The 24016-nt window shown below is 32.7% G+C and overlaps 3 protein-coding genes across 6 annotated transcripts; 1 reads left to right on the forward strand and 2 right to left on the reverse strand.

The window, feature by feature from the left end:
* Positions 1–3141: 3141 nt before the first annotated feature.
* Positions 3142–6311, forward strand: LOC146922625 ((+)-neomenthol dehydrogenase-like). Its single transcript, XM_085715459.1, has 5 exons — positions 3142–3249; positions 3389–3635; positions 5166–5231; positions 5380–5559; positions 5773–6311. The coding sequence occupies exons 1-5, from the start codon at positions 3230–3232 to the stop codon at positions 6145–6147; spliced, it is 888 nt and encodes a 295-aa protein (XP_085571585.1). The 5' UTR covers positions 3142–3229; the 3' UTR covers positions 6148–6311.
* On the reverse strand, positions 6197–11467 carry LOC146922626 (putative glucan 1,3-beta-glucosidase A). Its single transcript, XM_085715458.1, has 8 exons — positions 11054–11467; positions 10821–10940; positions 10529–10714; positions 10151–10309; positions 8107–8276; positions 7609–7764; positions 6979–7331; positions 6197–6580 (listed from the first exon to the last, which is right to left on the reverse strand). The coding sequence occupies exons 1-8, from the start codon at positions 11243–11245 to the stop codon at positions 6399–6401; spliced, it is 1518 nt and encodes a 505-aa protein (XP_085571584.1). The 5' UTR covers positions 11246–11467; the 3' UTR covers positions 6197–6398.
* A 2348-nt stretch (positions 11468–13815) lies between these two features.
* On the reverse strand, positions 13816–18463 carry LOC146922627 (uncharacterized). Of its 4 annotated transcripts, none has more exons than XM_085715461.1 (7): positions 18308–18463; positions 18198–18258; positions 16127–16222; positions 15817–15993; positions 15494–15592; positions 15003–15245; positions 13816–14440 (listed from the first exon to the last, which is right to left on the reverse strand). In XM_085715461.1, exons 3-7 carry the CDS (start codon positions 16199–16201, stop codon positions 14039–14041), a joined length of 996 nt encoding a protein of 331 aa, XP_085571587.1. In that variant the 5' UTR covers positions 16202–16222; positions 18198–18258; positions 18308–18463; the 3' UTR covers positions 13816–14038. The 4 variants fall into 4 exon arrangements, with proteins under 4 accessions (XP_085571587.1, XP_085571589.1, XP_085571586.1 ...); XM_085715463.1 differs by having other exon boundaries at positions 16127–16242; positions 18308–18436; XM_085715460.1 differs by lacking the exon at positions 18198–18258 and having other exon boundaries at positions 18311–18463.
* Between the last annotated feature and the right edge of the window lie 5553 nt (positions 18464–24016).

The raw sequence follows: 24016 nt of genomic DNA on the forward strand, positions 1-24016 counted from the left end.
AATGTTCTTAGCATTGTTGCAGCTTTTGCCAAAAGGTTCTTAGGGGTATTTTTCTCATATAGAAAGCATCAAGCATTCCCATCACAGTCCTATTCTTCCTTTCTCTCGCACCATAATGTTATCAAGAGTAGGGAGCAGGTGTATCCACTTCCGTTATCTGATCTTAACACTTGAATTTTGCATTCACTCTGAACTTCAGCCCAATTTTGAAGTTACCAAAACCTCAGTAACTTCAAACTTTATTGATAGCTACAAGGGAATTTTCCAGAAATTGTTTATCATCAGCTGAACCGAGTTGCTTGTAAATCAGAATCGAGTCAAGTTCGAGCTGAATAAGAAGTTTGTGACGACTCGAGTCAAGTTTTGAGCCGATTCAAATCTTATCGAATCGAGCCGAGTTGAAGCAAGTTCGACTCAACTCAACTCATTTCCGACCCTATTAGACACACACGCTTCAACGATAACTAATTATTATTCCTGTATATGACACCGAAAAGACAATTAACTGCCGTTTGGGAGGGAATGACAACCAACTACCGATTCGAAACATATGGTAGTTAATTGTTTTGGGAGTATTTTCGTAAGTTCAAGGTGCCTATGAGCTAGCACTAGATGTCTAAAGAGCTATTTCCCACTTTAAAAGCATCTAGATTGGCCCTTAGGGATGGGAATAGGCCAGGCCAGGCTTTGATAGGCCTGAGCCTAGCCTATGGCCTTTTATAGACATATTTTTTTGGCTTGGCTTGACCTATTTAAAAGTCTGGTCTCACCTGAAAGCCTATTTACAGGCTTACTTCATATTAAAGTCATTAAATATTCAATTTTGTCTACTTCTAAATAGGCTAAACTCGCCTTAAAGCCTATTTCATCGTAAGGCATGTCTATTGCTATAAGGTCTTAAAAGCCTATTTCACTATAAGGCCTCAAAGTCTATTTAAAAAGTCCATTATTTGAGTTTTTTTCTTGATTTTTATTCTAATATAATAATATACATAAATCGGCCGGCCTATCAGGCTTTGTAGGCTTTTTTTCATAGCCTAAGCCTGACCTATTTACTTAAATAGGCTTTTTCAAAAGTCTAAGTCTAGCCTTTTTCATAAACAGATCAGGCCAGACCAGACTTAAACAGGCCAGGCTGTAGGCCCATGTAGGCAGGTCTGGCCTATTCCCAACCCTATTGGCCCTATAGCAAGGTCGAACATTAATAATACTCAACGTGCTCACTTATGCATAACATATGATACAACTCAGAAATCCACCATCGACTTCATCCTATGAAACTAAGTTACTTCCACATCAAGATTTTAGAAGCACCAACATTCTCCATCCTAACATTGTAGAACACATACAAATCAGATAGACGTCACAACTGTTCTGAACTGGTCACAAGGTCAACCGCACGTCGACATGTGGCTTAAGATACAACGCCTTAAAGCTCCACACTCAAAGGAGGACGCCAGCTTGCATACACTGTGCCACACAAGAGCACGCCCTCGCGCGAGGATCACCGTACACGTGTTCTGCTCCGTCCCTAATCATACGCCGCATAACCTGGAGACGGTTATGACCTACGCACGCCTATATAAGGGTGAACTTGCTTCACCCTCAAGATACACATCACTTTTCACAACACTTCTTACACACTCTTTTTCAGTTCCATTACTGACTTGAGCGTCGGAGTGCTAACGTGCCTACAGGCATCTTTCATTCCACCGCGAAGACTTATCGCGGCCGTGGAGAGATCAACAACATATCTCATATTTAGTTTTTATAACAAAAAATACCAACTTGATACAAATTCAGGAGTGAACAGAGTAACAACAAATCACACTATAAATTGGGGTTCCTTATATTCCCAGGTATGATCAACACACTTAACTCACTCATTTCTACATGCTCAGGTGAAGAGAACACTTGAAATGAAGAGAACACCAGGTGGGTTACCTCGTAAGTTTATACAAAAACAAAGAGGATCAAATATTAAAGTGTGAGCATATATAAAAGAATGAGATTGGAAGAATAGACAATTCATAGTCCCAATCATTGAAATGTTGTACGAAAAAACCTTCATCATCCATGCACTCAAAAGAATCAAACAATAGAATTATGAGTATATTGTGTATACGGTGCAGCTACTGTGTTGTGAATCGTGTATTTTTCATTGAAAATCTAAGAGATCGATTTGGAATATGAAATAGGGTTAAATAAGTAAATAGTCCCCCCTAAATATAACAACATTTGATTTTAGTCCTTCTAATATATCTATATTGATAACAAGGACTAATTTCATGGATGAAAATTTTTGGAGGGACCAAAAACCTAAAGAAAATTTTAGAGAGACTAAAATCAAATGTTTGTATATTTAGGGAGACCATTTACTTATTTAACCATATGAAATAAAATTAAAACAAGGACTGTCACACAGTGAGAATAAGATAATACTAAACTTTATTCAAAAAATAAGATAATACTAAACTATAGGAAATGTGCATTAAAAAATGACAATAAAACTAAAGAAAAACTATTTTACATGTATTTCATCCAATCTTGAATACAAATAAAAAAAGTTCTTTTTCACAAAAAGTAATATATTTTTTAGTTTCAAATACAAGAAAACATAACTTAATTTCACTATATTTGATGTTGTCTATCCTAAAATATACTTAAAGTAATATAATTTTATTTTTCAATTGCTTTTTTATGGAACAAATTCCATAGAAAAGACACTTTTGAGAATGCACTTACAAGAAATTTACTTGCAGTTGCACTCACTAAAATTGTTTTTAAGGGACACTCACTAAAAAACTTATCAAGTGTAAATTAGCATATCACATTAAGTTAAATCTATATTTATAAAAAATAAAAAAAAGAATTAAAATTAATCATAATTATGGAAATTATTATTTACTATAATTTATTAATTGTGATTAGCTGCATATGGACTAAATGACTTTCGAAAAAATTAATTCATTTAAAATAATTGAAAATATTTCTTTTTAAATAATTAATTTATAAGATTACTATTTTTTATTTACTTTTTTTACAACTATTTTTTATTTAATTTATTTCTGTATATTAAATAGAATAAATTTTTTTTTTGACAAAAAATAGAATAAATTATAATCGAGCAGTGTGAACATCAATATAATTCTTCAATATTTAATGACAAGGTAATATAGTTAAAACATAACAACAATCCATTTTGCAGCAGCTTTGTATTCACAAATCAATGGCAGAAGCAAGTGAAAGGTACAACTAGTTTTCTTTGCCTTGTTTTCTTCAACTAATCCAATGACCCACAAATTTCAAAATTCATATTTTTTTTTTAAACTCGGTATCTGATCCAAATATCGACTATTTTAACACAGTTTATTTTATTGATTTCTAGGGTTGCAATAGTGACAGGAGCAAACAAGGGAATTGGATTTGCAATATGCAAGCAATTGGTTTCTAATGGCATCAAAGTAGTCCTGGCCGCAAGAGATGAGAGGAGAGGTCTTGAAGCTGTTGATAAATTGAAAGATCTTGCACTTCCTGGCCATGTGGTTTTCCATCAACTTGATGTCACAGATCCTACAAGTATTGGATCTTTTGCAGATTTCGTCAAAAACCAATTTGGTAAACTTGATATCTTGGTATGATAATTCTCTTGGTTTTATTGTCTATTCTTTTCATAACTATATTTAATTTAAAAGTATTAACATTTAGGATATGTTAGGAAGCGTCATAGAAATATAATATCAAAATCAGAGTCTTAAGACTATGAAGGAGAAATTAAGTACAAAATAAAATATATTTTTTAGGCTTAATTAATGATTTGGTCCCTTAAGTTATTTGTTGGTTACATTTTGGTCCCATAAGTTATTAACGTTACAATTTGGTCCCTTAAGTTATTTGTTGGTTACATCTTGGTCCATAAGTTATTAACGTTACAATTTGGTCCCTTAACTTATTTTTTGGTTTCGTTTTAGTACCTTAACTCTTCGTCCGTCAACCACTTTGGTCCTTTATGTTATTAGAGTTAAGGTACAAAAACGAAACCAAAAAATAAGTTAAGGGACCAAAGCGAAACCAAAAATTAAGTTAAGGGACCAAATTGTAACGTTACTAACTTATGGACCAAGATGTAACCAACAAATAACTTAAGGGACCAAATTGTAAAGTTAATAACTTATGGGACCAAAATGTAACCAACAAATAACTTAAGGGACCAAAATAGTAATTAAGCCTATTTTTTATTGATTGATTCATTCATTCATTCATTTCCTAATGATAAAATTAAAATGAACCATTCTACATGAATGATAGCCATCCATGTATCACCATCATAGAAGAGCTTAATAAAATTCAAAATATAATCTCTCAAAAAAAAATATAAAAGAATTAAAATTAAAATCATTACTAGCTTTTGTTAAAATTTTAAAATGGAATTGTTCAACTGTCATTTTCTCCCAGTTCAGACTGAAATTTGTCCTTAGAGTTAAGAAGAAAGTCTTAATATTTAATGTTAGTGTCTTGTGTACTTGAGAGATTTGATGGAGGGAGGGACCAATAAGATAAAGTTAATTGTTGACTTGCTAGTGTCTTGTGGAATTATTTGATAAAAAAAAAAATCAATTATGGAAACTCAAAAAGTCATATGTGCATGTTACATGGACTATGGTTATGTTGTTGGGAATAGTTAAGATAAAATGATTCATGGAGTAACCCTATCACATGGTTTAAGGGCCTTGGAAAAGAAAAGGTGTATGAGGGAGTATGTCATGCTCTTTTTGGTGGATGAATATATTCTCGATTTCTCTAAACAATGGGAATATGGAAAATATTTTTTTTATTTTTTTTTTTAAGAAATTTCATTGGAAAATATTAGATAGACACAAATACCCAGATTCAAGATCTAATTTTGAAATTATTTAAAAAAAAATGGCCATATCTATCTCTTTTATAAAAAAAAATTATTTCTTTTGTGAAAAAAAAATAATATAACAGCTATTAATTTGTGTAAGTTGCAACATGATTTCTAAGTACCAATAAAGACTAAAATGAAGTTTAAAGCTCTCCTTCAAATTTGTCCTGATCCTTGTTAGAGCTTAATATTTTCATCTGTCAATTATAATTTCTTGCACATCTTGACATACCATAAATACATTGAAATTTGTCTATAGGTAAACAATGCTGGAATTGTAGGAGCACAAGTGGATGGTGAAGCTTTGGCTGCTCTTGGTGTTGTGGTATGTTGATCACTTAATTACATCCACCCTTTGATTTTGTTTTTACCACAAAAGCTTAGAATGTATTATTTAAAATTAAATTTCAAATATATTGAAAATTAAATTTAATGAAATTCTCTTTGAATTAATTTCTTGTTCGGTTGTGCAGGTAGATCCTAGCCAAGTTGACTGGAGAAAAATATATTTTGAAAACTATGAATTAGTTGAGAAAGGCCTAAGAACAAACTACTTTGGAACCAAAGAATTAACTAGAGTTTTGATTCCTCTTCTTCAGTGTTCAAGCTCGCCAAAAATTGTCAATGTTTCTTCCTCTATTGGAAGGTTGGAGGTACGCCATACTTAGCTTATGTTTGGTATTTTTGTAGATACGTCCGAATCATGGTGATCTACTCGTTGTGGTTTTCTATTTTTTTATCAAAACCGTTTCAGAGTTATAAGAATTTCCCCAACTCTAGAAATTTGTCTAATATAACTTGGTCTCTCTCTTTATGACTTGTATAACTAATTGAAGGTTTTCTTATTCTAATGTAATTTTTCGCAGATTTTGGCAAATGGACGACCTAAAGAAATACTAAGTGATGTCGAAAATCTTACCGAAGAAAAAATTGATGAAATTATGAATGAATTTCTAAAGGATTATAAGGAGGGTTCACATGAAACCAAAGGTTGGCCTCAAGCAAATTCTGCATACATTGTTTCAAAAGTTGCTCTTAATGCCTACACAAGAGTTCTTGCCAAGAAGTACCCTTCTTTTTCGATAAATGCTATTTCCCCAGGCTTTGTCAAAACCGATATGACTCATGGTAATGGTGCTCTAACATCTGATGAAGGTGCTGAACCTATTGTGAAATTGGCACTACAAGATGGTAGTCCTTCTGGTCTCTTTTTCTCTCGAGGTGAAGAGAAATCGTTTTGATCGACGTTTAATTTCAGCTTCAAAATAAAAACTTTGTCTAAACCGGTCGTGTTTTGAACTAGTTTCGATGTTATAAACAATGATGTTCATTGTAATGTTAAACTTGATTTACATTCTTCTCAGTAAATGGGATTGGAATAATATGCTGTTGATTGTGTTTTATACTTTTATTTGTGAGACAGAGTGAAGTACTTAAATAAAGGATATAAAGCATTACACGATGATCATATATAATCATAATTTTGGAGTAATTAGAGCTTGATATAACCATTCTTCATCATCCATTCTAGACTCCAATGTTTGTTCACGTTCTTGAATGCCCAATAAGCATACCCAAACGTTGCTCTCCCATAAACATCTAATTGAGCTTTACCAAATCTTTTGTAGTCATTTTTTGTAGCTCCTTTAACTTGCCACTCAGCAACCCATTCACCTTGAATCAAATTCATATTGTTTAGAAAAGAAAAAAAATTGAATATTATTTAGAGAAATAAAAATAATTAAAATTATAATTTATCAAACATGCACCCTAAGGTTTTCCATGGATTAGACTTTTTGGGTTTTCTTTAAGACTAATCTTCAAATGGACAATAATACCATTTTTCTTTTATGTTGTGTTAGATTTTCTCTCAAAAGGACAAGTCAAAGAATCAAACTCATGGTCAATTATTTTTTAAGGAGATTCATGTAATCAACTCTTTCAACACTATAATCGTCGTTCAAATATTTTTTAGTCAAATTTTTCATATAAATATTTTTATTTGGAAATGACACCATAAAACGGTGAGTAAAACGATTTATATTAAGAATGGTCAAGTGAAGAGTACTAACCGACAAAAATAAGAGGACCATTTGAGGTTGTAACAAAATTCAATTCCGATGAGCGATTATTGTAAATATAATCAATATTTTGTTGAACACTCATGTTTGTAAACTCATCTCCAAAGATGCTGTAGTAGTGGACATCAATCACTGATCCCATAAGGCCATTAGCAAGAGGAAAGAATTCTCTAGGCATGGAGGATCCTAATCTATTTGAGAACACCACAAATACAGTAGAAGAGTGCTTTCTCACTGCTTCATAACCATCCTTGTAGTATTTGTTCAAACTTTCTAGTGTTGCACCAGGTGATAGAGGCTCATTTAGAAGTTCAACTGCATAAAGACTTGGACTTTTTGCATACCTACGACACATAAAAAATAGAAATGATTATATATTTAATATACAAATAACATGGAATAATTATTACTTATATCATGGATAGCTTTATATTATAATGTCATATTATTATGAAGCACGGATACAGACATAGACACCAGACACGACACTGACATCGACACGTCGACACGGATAATAATTTGAGAAAATGATATAATTCAGTGTAATTATAGATGTCGACACCGGAACATCCCTAGTCTGAAAAGTATCCGTGCTTCATTGCTTATATGTAATGTATGCACCTTGCAGTTAGGAAGTCAATGACTTGAAGAGTTTGTTTGATACTTTCATATGTTTTGCCCCATTCTTGTGAACCGTCTCTTGAAGAGCTATGCTCATAGCCATTTTGAGAGCCAGGTGCTGCATGAAGATCAATCATCACTTTCAATCCATATTTTCTGCAGATACATCATCATTAACCCTATTATCAGTGACATTTAAAGTCATTATCAAGCTTTTTAATTGTGATTTACAGTAAAAACAGTAAGAACGTCAAAAAATTTACGTGTCACATTAGCGTCATGACAACCATATCAATTGCATTTGGTTATATGTATTATGCTAACAACACTCACTTTTAAACATTTTATATAACATTCACTTTTTTATTAGACGAAATCAATGTATTTGGTGATGTAAATGATTCAAAGGTAAACACAAACACAAACTCCTTTCCATTTTTTGTCACTAACATTTTTCAATTATTAGAAAAAGAATCTCATTTTAGTTTGTGGACTTACTCAGCCCACAAAAATGCATTGTCTAGTGCTTGTAAGGAACCTCCCACGTAGGGCCATGGTGGAGTTGGATCACTAGCTATCCACCAACCCACTGGAATTCTAACTGCATTTAGTCCATTCCTAGCTATGAACTTGAAATCATCTTCAACTATAAAACTGCTCCAATGTTCCTGGAAATATGAACCCCGTGAAACGTTTACATTTACAATATACTCCATAGAAAACACGAAAAAAAATAATTCGGGTTTAATTCTTGGAATCGTTAGTCTCATATCAAATTCAAATGATCTAAACTGTAGAGATACTTCTTGGAAACTATGGAGAAAAAAATTGTAATTAGAGTTTATTGCTATGAAAAATAAATTCAACACAAATAAAATTATTCAATAATTATTATTGAGGACGATATTTAATGTTTAGCATTGAAAAAAATAAAATTATTAAATATCCAGTAAGTCAATGGATGACTGGATTCCATCAACTAACAAAAAAAGTTGGTGGATTCCATTGTCCCAATAAGATTACCTTAATATGCCATTGCCCTACCCAACTAATATAAAAAAGACTGTCTTAATTGGACCACCATCACGTGTGAATGAGGAGACTTGCTAGTTGCGATAATAAAAAGGGAAAAAATATACTTTTTTTTTTGAAGGGAGAAAGGGAAAATATACTTGGTGGGCACCTTAATAAGTGTATAAAAAGTGGATCTCTCAATTGAAAAAAAAAAATGTTAAAATCTCGACTATTGATCTTCACGTTACCAATGACAATGGTCAAGATTAACTATAAATCTTAATAATTGATAATGTGGAGATCAATGTTCAAATCTCCGCATTATTTTCTCTGTTTTTTTTTTCTTCACGTTACCAATGACGATGGTCAAGATTAACTATTAATCTTAATAATTGATAATGTCGAGATCAATGTTCAAATCTCTGCATTATTTTCTCTTTTTTTTTTTATTGACAAGATTCACTAGAGTGTAAGAAAGATGATATGATAAAAAAAATTGAATGGATATATGTATAAGATTGATGATATGGTAAAAAAAAAAAGATACATACATAAAACGAAGCGTTGAATAAGTGCTTGAGAATATAGGATGTACAAATCATTGTTGTTTGTCCCAAAAAAAAATCATTGTTGTTTGTAAAATTATGCACCACATATTCCCTTTTTCCCAATATATTTCATTTTGTTAAATTCTAACAAATTTGTTCCCATGAACTTAACTCAGTTGGTAGAGATAATACATAATATATGTAAGAGTCAGGGTTCGAATCCCGCACACCAGTTTTAACCACTAGGCTATTTGACCAAAAACAAAAATATTCTAACAAATTTAAAAAATACAATTAAATTTTTTATATAGAAGAGATAAATTAACTGTTAGTAGTATATTATAAAATTATTAAAAGAATTAAAGAAAAAACTTAATGACATAATAGAAAATGAAGTGTTAATATTTCATTGGAATCATATGATGTAATGGGATGAGTTTCCAGTTAGAATGATATAAAATTTAGGGCATATGAAGTATTTAACTTATGATTAGTGCTTCCTTCAAACAAAAAAGCTTATTAATGCTAAGAAAAAACAACTTTGATTTTTATCATCGGCAGACTAACCTCATTCAGTATTTTAGTTGTGTTCCTAGCTAGATTTTTGTATGAATTTGTATCGTAATAACCTCTTCTCTTGAGCTCTAACCTAGCACTAGTTGTATAGATTTTTTTTTTTCAAGTAGCCTAGTGGCAAGCATATAATAATGCTTGTCCCTGTCAACTGAGCTATGCTCACGGAAACAACACTCCTTGTATAGATGTGGAGTTATACGTTGGATTATATATATTTGATTTTTTTCTTCTAAAAATAAAACAATTTTGATTTACATTTAGAGTGATCTTTTAACTAGGTATTTTTATTTTTTTTGTCAAGTAGTTTAGTGGGTAGAACTCATACATTTTAACTAGGCATTTTCTTTAACCAAGCCTAAAGTTATACTCCTAATAACTTTAGTTTACAACGACTTTAATGATACCTTCATTATTTGTGGAGCTTTCTTGAGCCCATAACCATTTGTTATTTGGAATTCACCTTGCATCCTATCAGCAATTGTCATTACAAAAATTGTTGGGTCATCATTTCTCCATCCGTTGACCAATGATACATCAGCAGTCACTACCTCTTCCGTCTTTGCCTGCAGATCCTCTCCATGAATTCCTCTTTTTATAGTACAATAATAATAAAGAACCTCTAAAAAAATTATAAAGAAAATGCTCATGATTCATGAACACCCTTGTGACACTATTTAAAGAAACATTGAAATTTTGTGTAGGAAAATGATGTACTTTCTCCGATCTTATTTATAACGAAGGGATTATGTAAAAATATAGTATATACTGCGGAGGATTATCACCTGTATGAAGTATCCATTTGAAGCTTTGATTCGAACACGGGTGGAATTGTCACTTTCTTTAACAATATGGAAAGTTTCAGAATCAATGGAAGAATTAGAAACAGCAACAACGTTGTATCCATCCAATCCCACAAATTGTTTGTTAAACACCCTAAATTTGAAAGTTTCTTTGTTTATTCTCCACAACTACAAATACACAAAATAAATATGAAGAGTATTAGTATATTTAAACTATATGTAACATTTACTACTAACTTTTTAATGAAATTCAGTTGCAATTAATTATTCTTACTTTAAATGTTTCCCAACCAGAAGCACTTGAGCGGTTTGCAACAAGGATATTTCCTCCTCCAGACTCTGCACACAAATATTTCTTTGTTGTCACTGATTTGAACTGAAGACCCGTTCCATCCTATAAAAAATATATACAAAAATAAATCTATATAAGATAATATAAATAACAGAATATTGATAAATAAATTGTGTGTATATTAATATAAAATATTTCTTTATGTAAATACTAACCAAGAAGTCTTTATTTGGAATGGCATCAAAGAGTGAAGGTTTGATCCAACCTTCGGTAACCAACCAACCACCAAGGTTAACTGCTTTCAATCTAAACTTATGATTTGGTCTCCCATGTGTGGTAGAAAGCATAACAAACAACATAATCAAGTTAAGAAACCATATTTTGAGGTTGATACAGTTTGTCATCATTAGATGCCTTTGATCTTTATATTAACCTCTTCACTTTTTTACTTTAAAGTGACTAAGATTAGTTGTATTGTATATATAGGGGATAGGTGATGGGGAGTTTAATTTGTCCCTCCTAGAACTAGAAAATAAGTAAGATTAATGTACGTGAAGTGAACGTAGTCAACGCACAAACCTTTTTATTTTGTCGTTTCTCTAAAAAGATTTTTATTTTTTGATGAACTCAAAGAAGTTGTTGAGATTTCATATATATGTCCTATTTTAAAATAAATAAGAAAGTAGTCATAAATAAATATAAAAAAAGGAGAGTTTGGATAATTCAATTGGTTTGAGCAATTAGAGAAAGTGAAAAGTTCAGAGTTTAAATTATAATAAAAAGAAAATTAATATAATAATATACACACTTAACATTTTACATTAAGCTTAATAAGAATGCATGTGTTCTTTCAATAAAAAACGTGTGAGTAATAAAAATAACAATATTTAATCCATTTTCTTTTAAATGTTTCATTTTAATTGACACAATTCTTAAAAAAAATTGATTGATTGCATTGATTTTAATAATAAAATGAATTTTATTTACTAAAACATTATTATTAATTGTATTTAATGGTGAGGTACTAGTTTGGTAGATACAACTCCTTGATTCTGACTCTTAATAAATAATAATCACTTTCTTTTTATATTTTTTTATATATAATAATAAACTCTACATTGCTTGCTTCAAAAAAAAAAAAAAAATAAACTCTACATTGCTTCCACGACCGACACCTCACAGGTAAATAAATAAATATTCATGCTCATTACCTCTACCTTGCATATGAACTATAGAATATAATACATAATTTTTTATTTTTTTTTGTAAATAATCTCTTGTTCTTTCTTAGTCTTACTTGTCTCACCTGTTTTCTTTAGTTATTTGCTGCAGTTGCACTTCAGGGTATACTATTGTTTTTCATCATTTTTCATTTCAAAAAAAATTATATAATTTTACTAGTTATATCATAAATGTTATCATACATGTTACAATTGTTGTCGCATAGAGCTATAGATTGCATATATTGAAGTTGGATTCACCAAGTTATAGGTGATTTTAACATTCAGCAAGGAGTTGAAGTTTGCAGGGTTGGTTGTTATCTAACTGATATTTGATTTGATATCTTCGACATGGCGAGTGAGCTGATGTTTGATATCTTCGACATGGCGTGTGAACCCTTGTGGAACGATAAGAACTTATTCACTTGATGTGTTGATGTTCCACTGAGCAAGAAGGGCTTATATGAATCAACAGAAGCTGGCAAAAGAATTAGAAGTATTCCTATGGATGGCATATTTACATCTGCTTTAATTCATTCACAAATGACTGAAATGCTTGCCATGACACAGCACCGTCGCAGGAAGTTTATATTTATTGTTTCTGAAATGTATTCTTTCTAACTCCTCTTTCATCTTCTCTCTATCACTGTGATATCTTTTGTGCTATAACACTGTGTATTTGAAGTTCATATTAAGGTTTGACACTTCACGTTAATTATCACTAGTAATCATGTGTATTCTTTTGATAATGATTAGTTTAAAATTGCCAACTGGAATTCAAATGCTTTAAATTTGCAAAATCGTCAACTGAAATTCAACTGGAATTCCAATAGGACGAACTGAAGCTGGAGTTTGTGCCTATAGTAAGGTATGCATTCAGCTATATCTCTTTTATAGTTCACCCCAATTTGCTCAAATGATGCTTCATTTCTCATTATAGGTCTTTTCTATTTGCAAAGTTATTTTTTTTCCTAATTAAAAGTTTTTTTCTAACGGCGAAGTTTTTTTTCTTCTAATGGAATTATCTTGCTTAATGGAAGTGACTACCCAGTCGACAAAGTGGAGTTGTTAAACCTTAGAAATCCTAGACAAATTCGCTATAGCCATGGGTTTCAACAGTCATGTACTTGAACCAATGTTGTTAGCAGCTATAGCGTTGTAGCATAAAAGAATTCAAACAAACCGCTATATTCTGCTACCCGCAATTGACAATCTCAACTATGATTGACGATCAGACAACTCGAGTTCCTAGTTACGTTTAAATTAAAATTCAATTTGGTGATGTCAGAATACAAGTCGTCTAATCTTAACAAGATCTATTAATTACAGTGACAGCCCAAAATCTAGTTTCATGTCACTTACAACTAGAAATCCATCATTTGGTACTTCCAAGCACTGTCTCAAATCAACTCCATCAAGTAGTTCCCCAAGCAGTGACAGAGTAGAGATTTATCAATAGAGTCATGGCATACCATGTCCCCTCCCGATTCAATCCTTATCAAACCACTAACAAATTGTAGGACTTCATCATCTTTAGATGTCTACTTTATCAAACATTTACCATGTGATCATTATATTTTCCACTTATAGATAATGTGCATACTATCCAAGCTGCTTGAAATAACAAACAATGGTAGTGTTTTTCTGTTAAACAAAATGAAGTCTAAAACCAAATATTAGAAGAAAACTGAAAGGCTGAAGTGAAAATGCTACAGCTTGGATAGTATGCACAACGAGAAATAAACAATATTTCCATCTATGAGGGCAGAAAATAGATATATACTGTCAAAAGTAAGCATTCCATGCCAGTTTAAAAGGTTAGAACTTTAATCCAGTAACATCATGTCATTTTAAATTGAGCATCAAGTAAACAAGATGTCTCTTGATTCTAAATTTCACGCAGAAAACAATGTCACAGCATTGTATTACCTCAGTGCCTATTTTAAATTTTGAAGGCGCTGAGTTGTGTAATTTCTCTTTCTAATGCACAGCAGCACTCACATTCTGATCCTCATGATTAACCAAGTTTTGATCATGGTCCACTAAGCCGGTGTTCGTCACCGAGTCAGAATGGACTATTTTCTCATTGTCAGAGGCATCAGAATATGTGTCAAATTTAATCGAATCCAAAGAAGGAACATCAGTTGGAACTGAGGATGGAGAGATTTCCCTTGTCCAGAAAGATGGAATCTTCTTGTCATCCTCTTTCATTCTCTCAGCATATTTATTTATGTCAAATGGTGTATTCTCATTACCACCGAATGCAGATTCAAGATGGTCCAAATCAAATAAATTCTCCATAATCTTCTTGGTGGTCTGATCATCAGAATAACAAAACTTGACTTTGTTATAAGTCTTGGTATCTAATATAGGCTTTACCATCTGCAGCAACATATATTTTGTCATCACAAAATTGTACAAGATTAATGATTAATGATTAGAATTAGTAGCAGCTAAAATGTATAAGTCGAGAGCAAAAACTATAAATTTCCCACATTGCCATGCAAGTCCAGAAACAAAAAATTAGATTAAAATTAAAATTTAGGTTCAAAATATTGAAACATTAAATGCTGAAAGATTAAAACTTGGATTGACTTTGTCATATATACACATAAAAGAAGAAGAAAACGGAAGGAGTTTGGATCCATGCTACAGTTCTATACAAAGTACACTTTTATTTCGATTTCAATTATCAACTTATCTCAAGCGGTTCACATATATGCATAAAATATTAGAAATTCCTCGGGGATGAAATTCGTTTTGAACTCATTGTGGCATAAAATGTAATTAGTCAGCATCACATCATCAACTTGTGGATTCAAACACCTCCATAAATTTAAGATGTATCACTTATCATGTTATATCCAAAACAAAATCAACATGATACAAAAACCAGCAGGAATAAATTGAAGAGTGAAATGTCAGAATGGAAAAACTTAGGTACCGTGAAGAATGGTTCGAAGATTTTAGGTGGATTGTACAGTATTGCCAGACCCAGCCGTTCAGGATAATGCTCTTGTAATACATGAGCAGTTTCGTGTGTCACTTTGATAGATATATGTGACATGTTGAAACCCTGGAAATCAACCAGCCAGACCATCTGTTCCTGTTCTGGTGAAAGATTTAGAATAGCATTCTCCATACAGTACACCAAATATTTAATTTGTCCTTTTGTTGTCTTCGAGTTCTGAATTCCAAATGATGAAGGAAAAACAAGAAAATGAATAACATTACTTTACAAGATCAAATAATAAATAAAATTTTAAACGATTATGCATGTATTATCTGCTAATTTGACATCAATATCAAAGCAGAGTTAAAGAGTGCTTTCTAGGATTTAAAATTGTAGAAATGTAAACTGATAAGGTAAAGCAAACCCTAAAACACCCGACTTAGACATGCTAGAGGTCGAGGAAATGACTTTTTAGAATTTACCTGACGAGAAGGTCTCATTACAAGTACTGTTCTCCCATGCTTGTCAGTATAATTTGATCTGTAGATCTTTCCGGTCTCTGCCTCTTCAGCAACATCTTCCTGCATCGACAAAAAAATACAAATCAAAATAATCTAAGAAAACAGATGGTTTGACAAAACATACAAAGATGACAACCATTCCAGATGAGTCTGTAATTAACTCGGTCAACCGAAATCAGATAGCTAAGTCTTAAGATCAATAATGATATTCAGTTGCTGGTAGGGAACAAACATTATGTCTCAAAAATAATTAAAAATCTAAAGAAAGACAGACAGCCACTCACCCAGCGGATCTCTTCTGGTTTATATTCTGCTCTCCATTTAAGGGTCTGCTTCAACATTTTAGCTGCCTTCTTGACATTCCAACTCCGTGCCCTTAAATACCTTGAGATGGATGCATCAGAACAATAAACCGATGCCTTACCAGACAGTGGCCCTATTAGCTTTCTCACCTCATTGATCTAGAAGGAAACAACCATATTGATTTGTGGGTCAAAGTTTTCATTTTCTCAAAACATTGCAGTTTTATATTTTCAGATGCCAAGTATTAAAACAGACGAGAGTATGTCAGATTAACACATAGGGCACATATACCTTTCCCTGCTGTTCTTCAGGTATTAACATTTTCACATGGCCATTAGAGGCAGTTTTCTTCAGGTCTTCACTCATGTTAGTCAGTGTGGAGATTCTCTAAAAATCAACAAAAAATACTGCAAAAGTCAATACCAAGTTATCTATGTAATCTCTTATTATCTAAATATTTAGAAAATAAAAGAAAGGGAAAATTAAATTGACATCCCTTATGGTTCTTTAAAATGTCACTGACACACCCTGAATTTTTCAAAAGACACAAGTCTTAAATAAATTAAGCTTCCATTCCAAAAGTTTTAGTTTTCTGTCATTTCATTATTCTCTAGATGTGTCACATATTAATCAGATTATTTCATTTCTTCTCTTTCGTATAAAGAATTTATGCAGTAAGCTGTGCAGCACTGACACAGACATGAGACACGGCACTGGCACGTCTACACCGGTAGTAATAGTTTGAAAAATGACATAATTGAATTTAATCACATGTATCAGTCAGTGTCCATACACCGTAAATGGCTTCAAACAGAAGTATCGGTTCTACATACACAGTAACGAGATATCTAAGTGAAGATTAGTAAGACTTTCTTTCATTTTTTTCTATTCCGTAGCAATAATATGTGCAGTAAATGATCTAGTGGGACATTTGCGGAAGAGCATACATTGAAATTCCCTTCATGGAATAAAAATTTCAGAGAAGTTGTGAGCAGGTGCCTTGTATATTTATCAGATAAGAGCTCACTGCATCATATGTGTGGTCCTATAGTTGTAATATATATAGCCCATAGTATAAATTGGCTTGGGTTTGATTTCTTATCATCGGTAACATTTATTTAAACACATAAGGGCAACCCGGTGCACTGAAGCTCCCGCATACGCAGGGTCCGGGAAGGGGTCCCACCATTTGGTGTATTGTACGCAGTCTTACCCTGTTTTTACACAAGAGGTTGTTTCCAGGACTTGACCGTGACCTTACGGTCACATGACAACAACTTTACCAGTTGCGCCAAGGTTACCCCTCAACATTTATTTAAACACATGATGCTACAAATCTCCAACACTCAGACTGAGCAACCATCAACATTATTCAGCTTCAGAACAAGATAAAAACACATGTAAAGCCAATAAGCCCCTTAAAAAAAGAAAAATCGCCCGTACGACTGGACTATGCTCCATCTTCTCAACCCTCCTTACCGGTACTTCTGTTCGTCTTGTCCAACGTATGTTCTCTAATTTAACTAAGGATTTAACCCTCTAAAATGGACCCTTGATGTTATGGGAGCCGAATCCCTACAAACATATCTGAGGTTCAGCAGATATTAATAAATTTTGAAAGTATATAGTTACAAAGAAGTGTAGACTCCCTTGGTCTAAAAAGTTTCTGAAACAATAAATTAAATTACACCCAAGTATGAGTCTCAGACCAATGTTTTAAGAACAGGGCAAAAATTGATTGAACTATGAAATAGTTATTGATTGAACTATGAAATAGTTATTCTTCGGCAAAATAACACTCGTCGTCCCTTAACTTAATTTCAGGTAACGATTTCGTAATTTTTCTTTTTTTTGTGTCATTTTGATCATATTGCATACGAATATTCAAGTATCAAATTTAAAATTCACATGAAAACTTGAGTGGAAAATCGTAAATTTGCCGAAAATTATTAAAAGGTTAAATTTGATGCTTGAAAATCCATATGCAAATGGAACAAACTAAAGAAATTGACGTAAAAAAAAAAAAAAATACAGACGAAATTGGTATTGAAAATTAAGTTAAGGGACAACAAAAATATTTTTGCCTTATATTTTCCTATTCAAACACTTAAGAGTAATCTATATGGACAGGATGCAATTTTTTATATTAAAGTGAATTGCAGGGTGTTGCCGATGTGTTGAGTTATGCAGTGATGAAGAAGGTACCAACTATGAAACACTGACACAGACACACGCACCGGACAGGTCAACACCGGTAAAATTAAATGTAATCACATATATCATATCGGTGTCAGACACCGACATATGTCAGACACCGGACACACACGGTTCTATCATAATTGTAACTGTTACACATACATACCTGAGTTTTAATCAGTTGAATCTCCAACTAAGTTTTGAAAACACAATTTGAAACAGTAACAAACGAAATTTGGAGAAAAGAAAGAGATGTAAGATTGTTGTTGGCTAACTAACCTGTTGAGCACGATTGATAGTTTGGGAGTTGGTGGAATTATTTTGAATAAGAAAAGAAAAAAATGAAGGAAATGAGAAAAGTCAAACTTGTTGTTCTGCCTGCTGAACACAATGAAATGAAGATGTGACACAAAAACAAGAACTATGGTGTTTAAATTAAAGATAGCGATGCCGATAGATACTTATGCTGATTCCGATATTTGGACACACACTAACGCATGTGATGAGGCTTTCGCTGAATATCAATCAATAATCCATGTCATACCATTATTTATTCCTCCGTTAAATATGTTTTTTGTCCCTATAAATATACCAACTTTTTATTTTATTCCCTCTAAAATTTTCCTTCAACTTTTAGTTACTATAAAATTTTCAATTACTACTTTTGGTCCCTATTTTAAAGTAAAGTCATATGTAGAATTCATATTTTTGAATAAAATTCTGCAGAAAAATTCACAATATTATAAGAATCTCTCCAAAAAAAATTAGATTTTTTTAACAAAACATGAATTTAATATGATTTTTTATATTTTTTATGGTTAAAAATTCATATTAAATTTATGTTTTGTTAAAAAATTCTAATTTTTTTTTAGAAAGATTTTTACAATATTATACATATTTCTGCACAATTTCATTAAAAAATACAAAAATGAACTTTAAAATAGGGACCAAAAGTAGTGATTGAAAATTTTATAAAGACTAAAAGTTGAAGGAAAATTTTAGAGGGACTAAAACGAAAAGTTGGTATATTTATAGGGACCAAAAACATATTTAACCCTTTATTCATTTGTCACTTAAAAACATATTCCTAAGACAATTTTGGAGAGAGATAGACACATAAAATATATAGTGGGTCCCACTATTAAGTGGGTCCCACCATCATTAATTACTTTTTAGTTTTTCAAGATTTTTTTGTGTCTATATCTCTTCAAATGGATGAAATGGAGAGAATACCAAATGGAGAGGATCTTAACTCAAAAAAAAATATAAAAAAAATCTTTTTCTCTTATATAAGATCTTTTGCAAATTTTTAGATATATTTATTTTTATTTTTTTAATATATTCGTCGTTAATACTACTAATTTATCTTATAATATAAAAATCAATATTGAATACATTAATACATTAAGGGTAATTAAATAATAGTTACATATATTTCAAACAAATTTATTATTTTAATCATTTTTCTTAACACATGTGATTTTTGTAAATTTGTCCTATAAAAAGTGATGGAAATATCTTATTTTAATCATTTTTCTTAACACGCATGATTTTTGTAAAGTTATCCTATAAAAAGTGATGGAAAGATCAATTGGGATGACAATAAATATGTAAAATAATGGTACAATAATTTAATATCCTAATTAATTTTTTTAGAGGTTTTTTTTAGATGAGAGGAACTCTTTGTCTCAAAAATCATCGATCAATAAATGTAGATAAAGTATTGTTATATGGGTAATTGATCAAAGAAGTGCTTTTTTTTTACGAAGGGGCGCGTGCAAGAAACACAAGAATAAGTCTATGTTTTCTTTTTATTTTGGTTAAGTAGTTTGGTGACTAGAAATTCATCCTTAAGGTGAATAAGTATGGTTGTCTGGAGTTCGAACTCTAATCTTATATATATACTATGCAATATCCATACCGACTGTGTTAAGCTCACGGGAATATCATGTGTTTTCTTTATCATGTGCGCATATTATTATTGGATAGAAAACATGTAGGGGGTAGGTGTAGCTAGGCATAGAAAAAACACGCTCGTGTGTTTCATGTGGTCGATATTCGTAAAAAGCTGAATTTTCAATTGACCAACTTTAAAAAAAAAAAAAAATAAGGTAATTGACTAGAGAGAAGTATTAACCAAACCAAATGGACCAAGGAGCAACATAAAATATCGGAAAAGATTTGCGAACACCGACATCCCACAGACTCACTGGGATAGAAATGTGATTTATAAATGTGCTATAATGTTGATATGATAGAATGAACAAAATTGCTATTTAGTGCGGGACCCAAATTTGAAACGATTTTTTTATAGAAAATTTGAAACGATTTTCCAAATTACAAAATTTGAAAAAGAAAAATACAAGGCAAAATGAGGGGAGAGAGAGAGAGAGAGAGAGAGAGAGAGAGAGAGAGAGAGAGAGAAAGGGTGGTTAGTCTAGTGCAAACCCTAAGGCAACCGTGCCGACACTCCTTTTCGTTGTCAATGAGGTACAATGAGTAGGGAAGGGTTCCAGGAAGGGTGCCAAAAATTGGGGTGGGGGGTAGGCTGGGGATGATTGGTATGTGGTGGAATCGTAGCATCAGAAAGTGTTTGGACCGGATGATCAAGGATAGGACAAGTTTAGGGTATTTTTGCGGCATGGAAGGTTTGGGTTCGTCAAGGGACATCAGTTTAACAATAGAGGTTTGTAATGTAAGGGAAGGCATCAATCGTTTTTTGATAGGTTAAGGTATGCTTTTGATCGCATCTATGATGCACAACCCTTGGTGCATATGACGGTGTATCAAATGGTGAGGCGTGTTTCAACGGTGCAGGAGGCAACGACATCGCAGAGGGAGCATCGAGTTGTGATAAGTGTTTAAAAGGACGGTAAGGGTAGCACGCCGATTTAAGGTAATGATGATTTGAGGTCAACATCTTTTTATTTTACAAATGCGCTGGAACAAGTTCCTTATTTTCTTCTAAGGAAAGGTTTCAAGGTATGCGGGATGTTGCTAGATGTTTTCTTTACCAAAAATAGGAATGTGTGTGGACATGGATATGGTTTTGTTTGTTATAACAATGTGGGTAATGTTGGTAACTTGGTTTGGGCCCTAAATAATGTGTGTTTGGTCAGCTTAGGGTGTGGGCGGTTGTGGCTTGTTTTGATTGAGTTAAAGGTAAAGTTCTCAGGGAGAGGGAGGTAGGGGAAAGGGAGCATGTCGATGCAGTTAAGGGGAAAGAGGGACAAAAAAAATGTGCAAGGGAAAGAGTGAAGAAGACGGGGGAGAGATGGGGAGAAACGAAGGAGGATAGGTGGTGATGACAGGAACAAATTATTGAGGAGTGAAGTTTGCTTATGGGTATAGGTGCAAAGGGTGTCAGCGGAGGATGGAAAACATTTGGTGGGTTGTTCATGTTTGAAAGAGGCGAAATGATGGTCATATGTTAAGATTTTGAAGAATAAGAAGGATGATTTTGTACCTAAGCATGTGGTACAGCCTAATGAGAGTAGTCAAAGGCTTTATTTTTGTAAGTATCGGTCAAGCAAGGACGATGTTGAGTGAGAAAGGAAAGGTATGTACGCTACAATGATGAAATTTTTCTCATATTTTTTTTTCTTCATTAATAGAATGGACCCCCAAGTCTCAGTTGTACGAACAAGGGGCTTGGATTCGTATATATGGTGTTCCAATACATGCTTGGAATGAAAAAAAATTCAAAATTTATGTATCAGAACGTGGCATATTTTTAAAGGCAAATAGTGGAACTTTGGAGAATATCAATGGTGTCTGGTCCGTGGAGTTACGAATGGTTGATGTTGGGTTAATTTTTCTCAATAATTGAAATTGAAGCAAGTAAGGTAGCCGGTTGTTGGAAAAAAATCATGTTGTTTGTGTAACACCCTATTTCTAATAAGCGGTAAAACGCGCGAATATTCAAACATATTCTAGAAATAGATGCTACGTCTCCGAATAAACCACAATACAATACATGCATAAAGATCATGTTACACAACATAGCAGCGGGCATACTTAAAAATCATAAAACATCTCCAGATCTCAACAAAATACAATTGTATTCTCCAAATCCAAATAATAGAATATATCAACAACTCCAAGATACATAGTCAAAATGAAACAACATGCAAGGACTATCCTAGATCAGAGCCCTAATCTAGACACTTGCATGAAAAAGAGGAACTCCACTCCTCGGCATCAACAAGCAACAACTAAGCATCCTGCACGCCGTCTACCCATCCATACAGAGAGGTAGGCGGTCCACCACAGACCACTGAGGGTTAGCATTACATCATCATAATCCATATGAAAACATAGCATTCAAGGAATCATACATATCACATATACAAACCATCCCTCCTAGAATACTAGCATCACATGATTATCATCCCCCATTACTAGCATCTCAAGCTACCACATTATCATCATAGTATAGCATGCATAATCATTCTCTATTCAAGATATCGACAAGAGCTCATCATTTAACAACACTAATCGAATGAAAATATTACTCACCTCATTACTCATCTAGCATGCTTAACTCAACAAGTACAATTCATCATTTCAAAGCAATCATCATTATCAAAGAAATCACCACATCATATGTATATACATATACAATTCTCACTTCATCATTATTATCAAATTAATCATCATCAAGTGGGTTCACCAAGTGTATAAGCACAAACAATTAAGATATGCAATTAGAACATAGTTCAATTATTCACAACCGTCAACAAAATCCACCAATGTACATATACATCAATCCACATAATCACAACGTTCACCAAATTTCACCCATGCACAATTCACCAAGTCACATATTCAAATATGTCACAACTCATCAACTAATCAAATGCATGCAATGTTCTAGACTCTTCTAGATGCATGTGGTACCAAACTCCTCCAAGGTCGTCACCTTATGATGCAACAAAAACATCATTATCAACGGCTATAATCAACGGCAATATGGATACAAGTATCCGGTCAACGGCAATATGGATATAACATCCGAAACGACATATGATGCATGAACATATGACTCAATCCACAATGCATATGTTCACAACAATTCAACGGCTATAATCAACGGCTATAATCAACGGCTATGATCAACGGCTATATGTATATACACGCATTCATCACCAATCACATCAAAACTAGCATGTATAAACTCACCACCAACAATCAACATTTAACATGTTCAACAAACAACATAACATAAACATGTTCATCACCATTCAATTAGTATATATGCATCGACAACAATTCACCACCACTTGACAAATATACAATCACCAACAACATCCACAATTCAATCAACATATAGTTGTCACTCATACACATCATCAATCATCTCCACATAAATCAACATATAGTTGCCACATTTCCACATAATTCCTTACAATCCAAATAAAGGAACAATTATAACATATGATCACAAACATCATATTCATCACTCAACAACCATTCATACATCATCTCGTCATCATATTAATCTATTCATAAAGGGTTCACAAGCAATTGGCTCTCAAAAATCATTTTCTACCAAGTTCGTCTCCAAAAATCACAACATTGAAAATAATTGAGTCATCTAACCAAAACCAAGTAAACAAGTTCAATTGCCTATGCCATGTATTCTCACAAGTCACATATGTGTGTAGTAGAGGTTACAAAAGCATTTCATCGGCCACACATGAAGAATTCCCAAAAATCACGAAGTTCGTCTCTTGGCATCATTTTGCAAAACCAATTCATTTCCAAAACAAAACCAAGTTAGACCCAAGCTATGATACTCTTAGAAGCTTACTTATAAATTGATTGAATAAGGTTAGGTGTTTGGAATCCATTGGTATGCTTAAAAGTACACAAAAATATGAAAAAACAAGGTTTTGGGATTCTGCAGAACTGACACGGTCGCGTCGTCAGGACACACGGTCGTGTGATCCCTTACAGGGGACTCTGACACGGTCGTGTCATCCA

Source organism: Medicago sativa, chromosome 5 (assembly GCF_051527215.1).
Source record: "Medicago sativa cultivar Bolivia chromosome 5, Bolivia_mono, whole genome shotgun sequence".
NCBI lineage: Eukaryota > Viridiplantae > Streptophyta > Magnoliopsida > Fabales > Fabaceae > Medicago > Medicago sativa.

Coding starts and splice junctions, on each gene's coding strand:
- LOC146922627 (XM_085715460.1), bottom strand. CDS start 16,201: ATGAGTGAAGACCTGAAGAAAACTGCCTCTAATGGCCATGTGAAAATG. Junction 15,994..16,126: donor CTGAAGAACAGCAGGGAAAG/GTATATGTGCCC, acceptor GTTTCCTTCTAG/ATCAATGAGGTGAGAAAGCT. Junction 15,593..15,816: donor AACCAGAAGAGATCCGCTGG/GTGAGTGGCTGT, acceptor TTGTCGATGCAG/GAAGATGTTGCTGAAGAGGC.
- LOC146922626 (XM_085715458.1), bottom strand. CDS start 11,245: ATGATGACAAACTGTATCAACCTCAAAATATGGTTTCTTAACTTGATT. Junction 8,277..10,150: donor AAGCTCCACAAATAATGAAG/GTATCATTAAAG, acceptor TCATATTTCCAG/GAACATTGGAGCAGTTTTAT. Junction 6,581..6,978: donor TGGTCCTCTTATTTTTGTCG/GTTAGTACTCTT, acceptor ATTTGATTCAAG/GTGAATGGGTTGCTGAGTGG.
- LOC146922625 (XM_085715459.1), top strand. CDS start 3,230: ATGGCAGAAGCAAGTGAAAG. Junction 3,250..3,388: donor ATGGCAGAAGCAAGTGAAAG/GTACAACTAGTT, acceptor ATTGATTTCTAG/GGTTGCAATAGTGACAGGAG. Junction 5,560..5,772: donor CCTCTATTGGAAGGTTGGAG/GTACGCCATACT, acceptor AATTTTTCGCAG/ATTTTGGCAAATGGACGACC.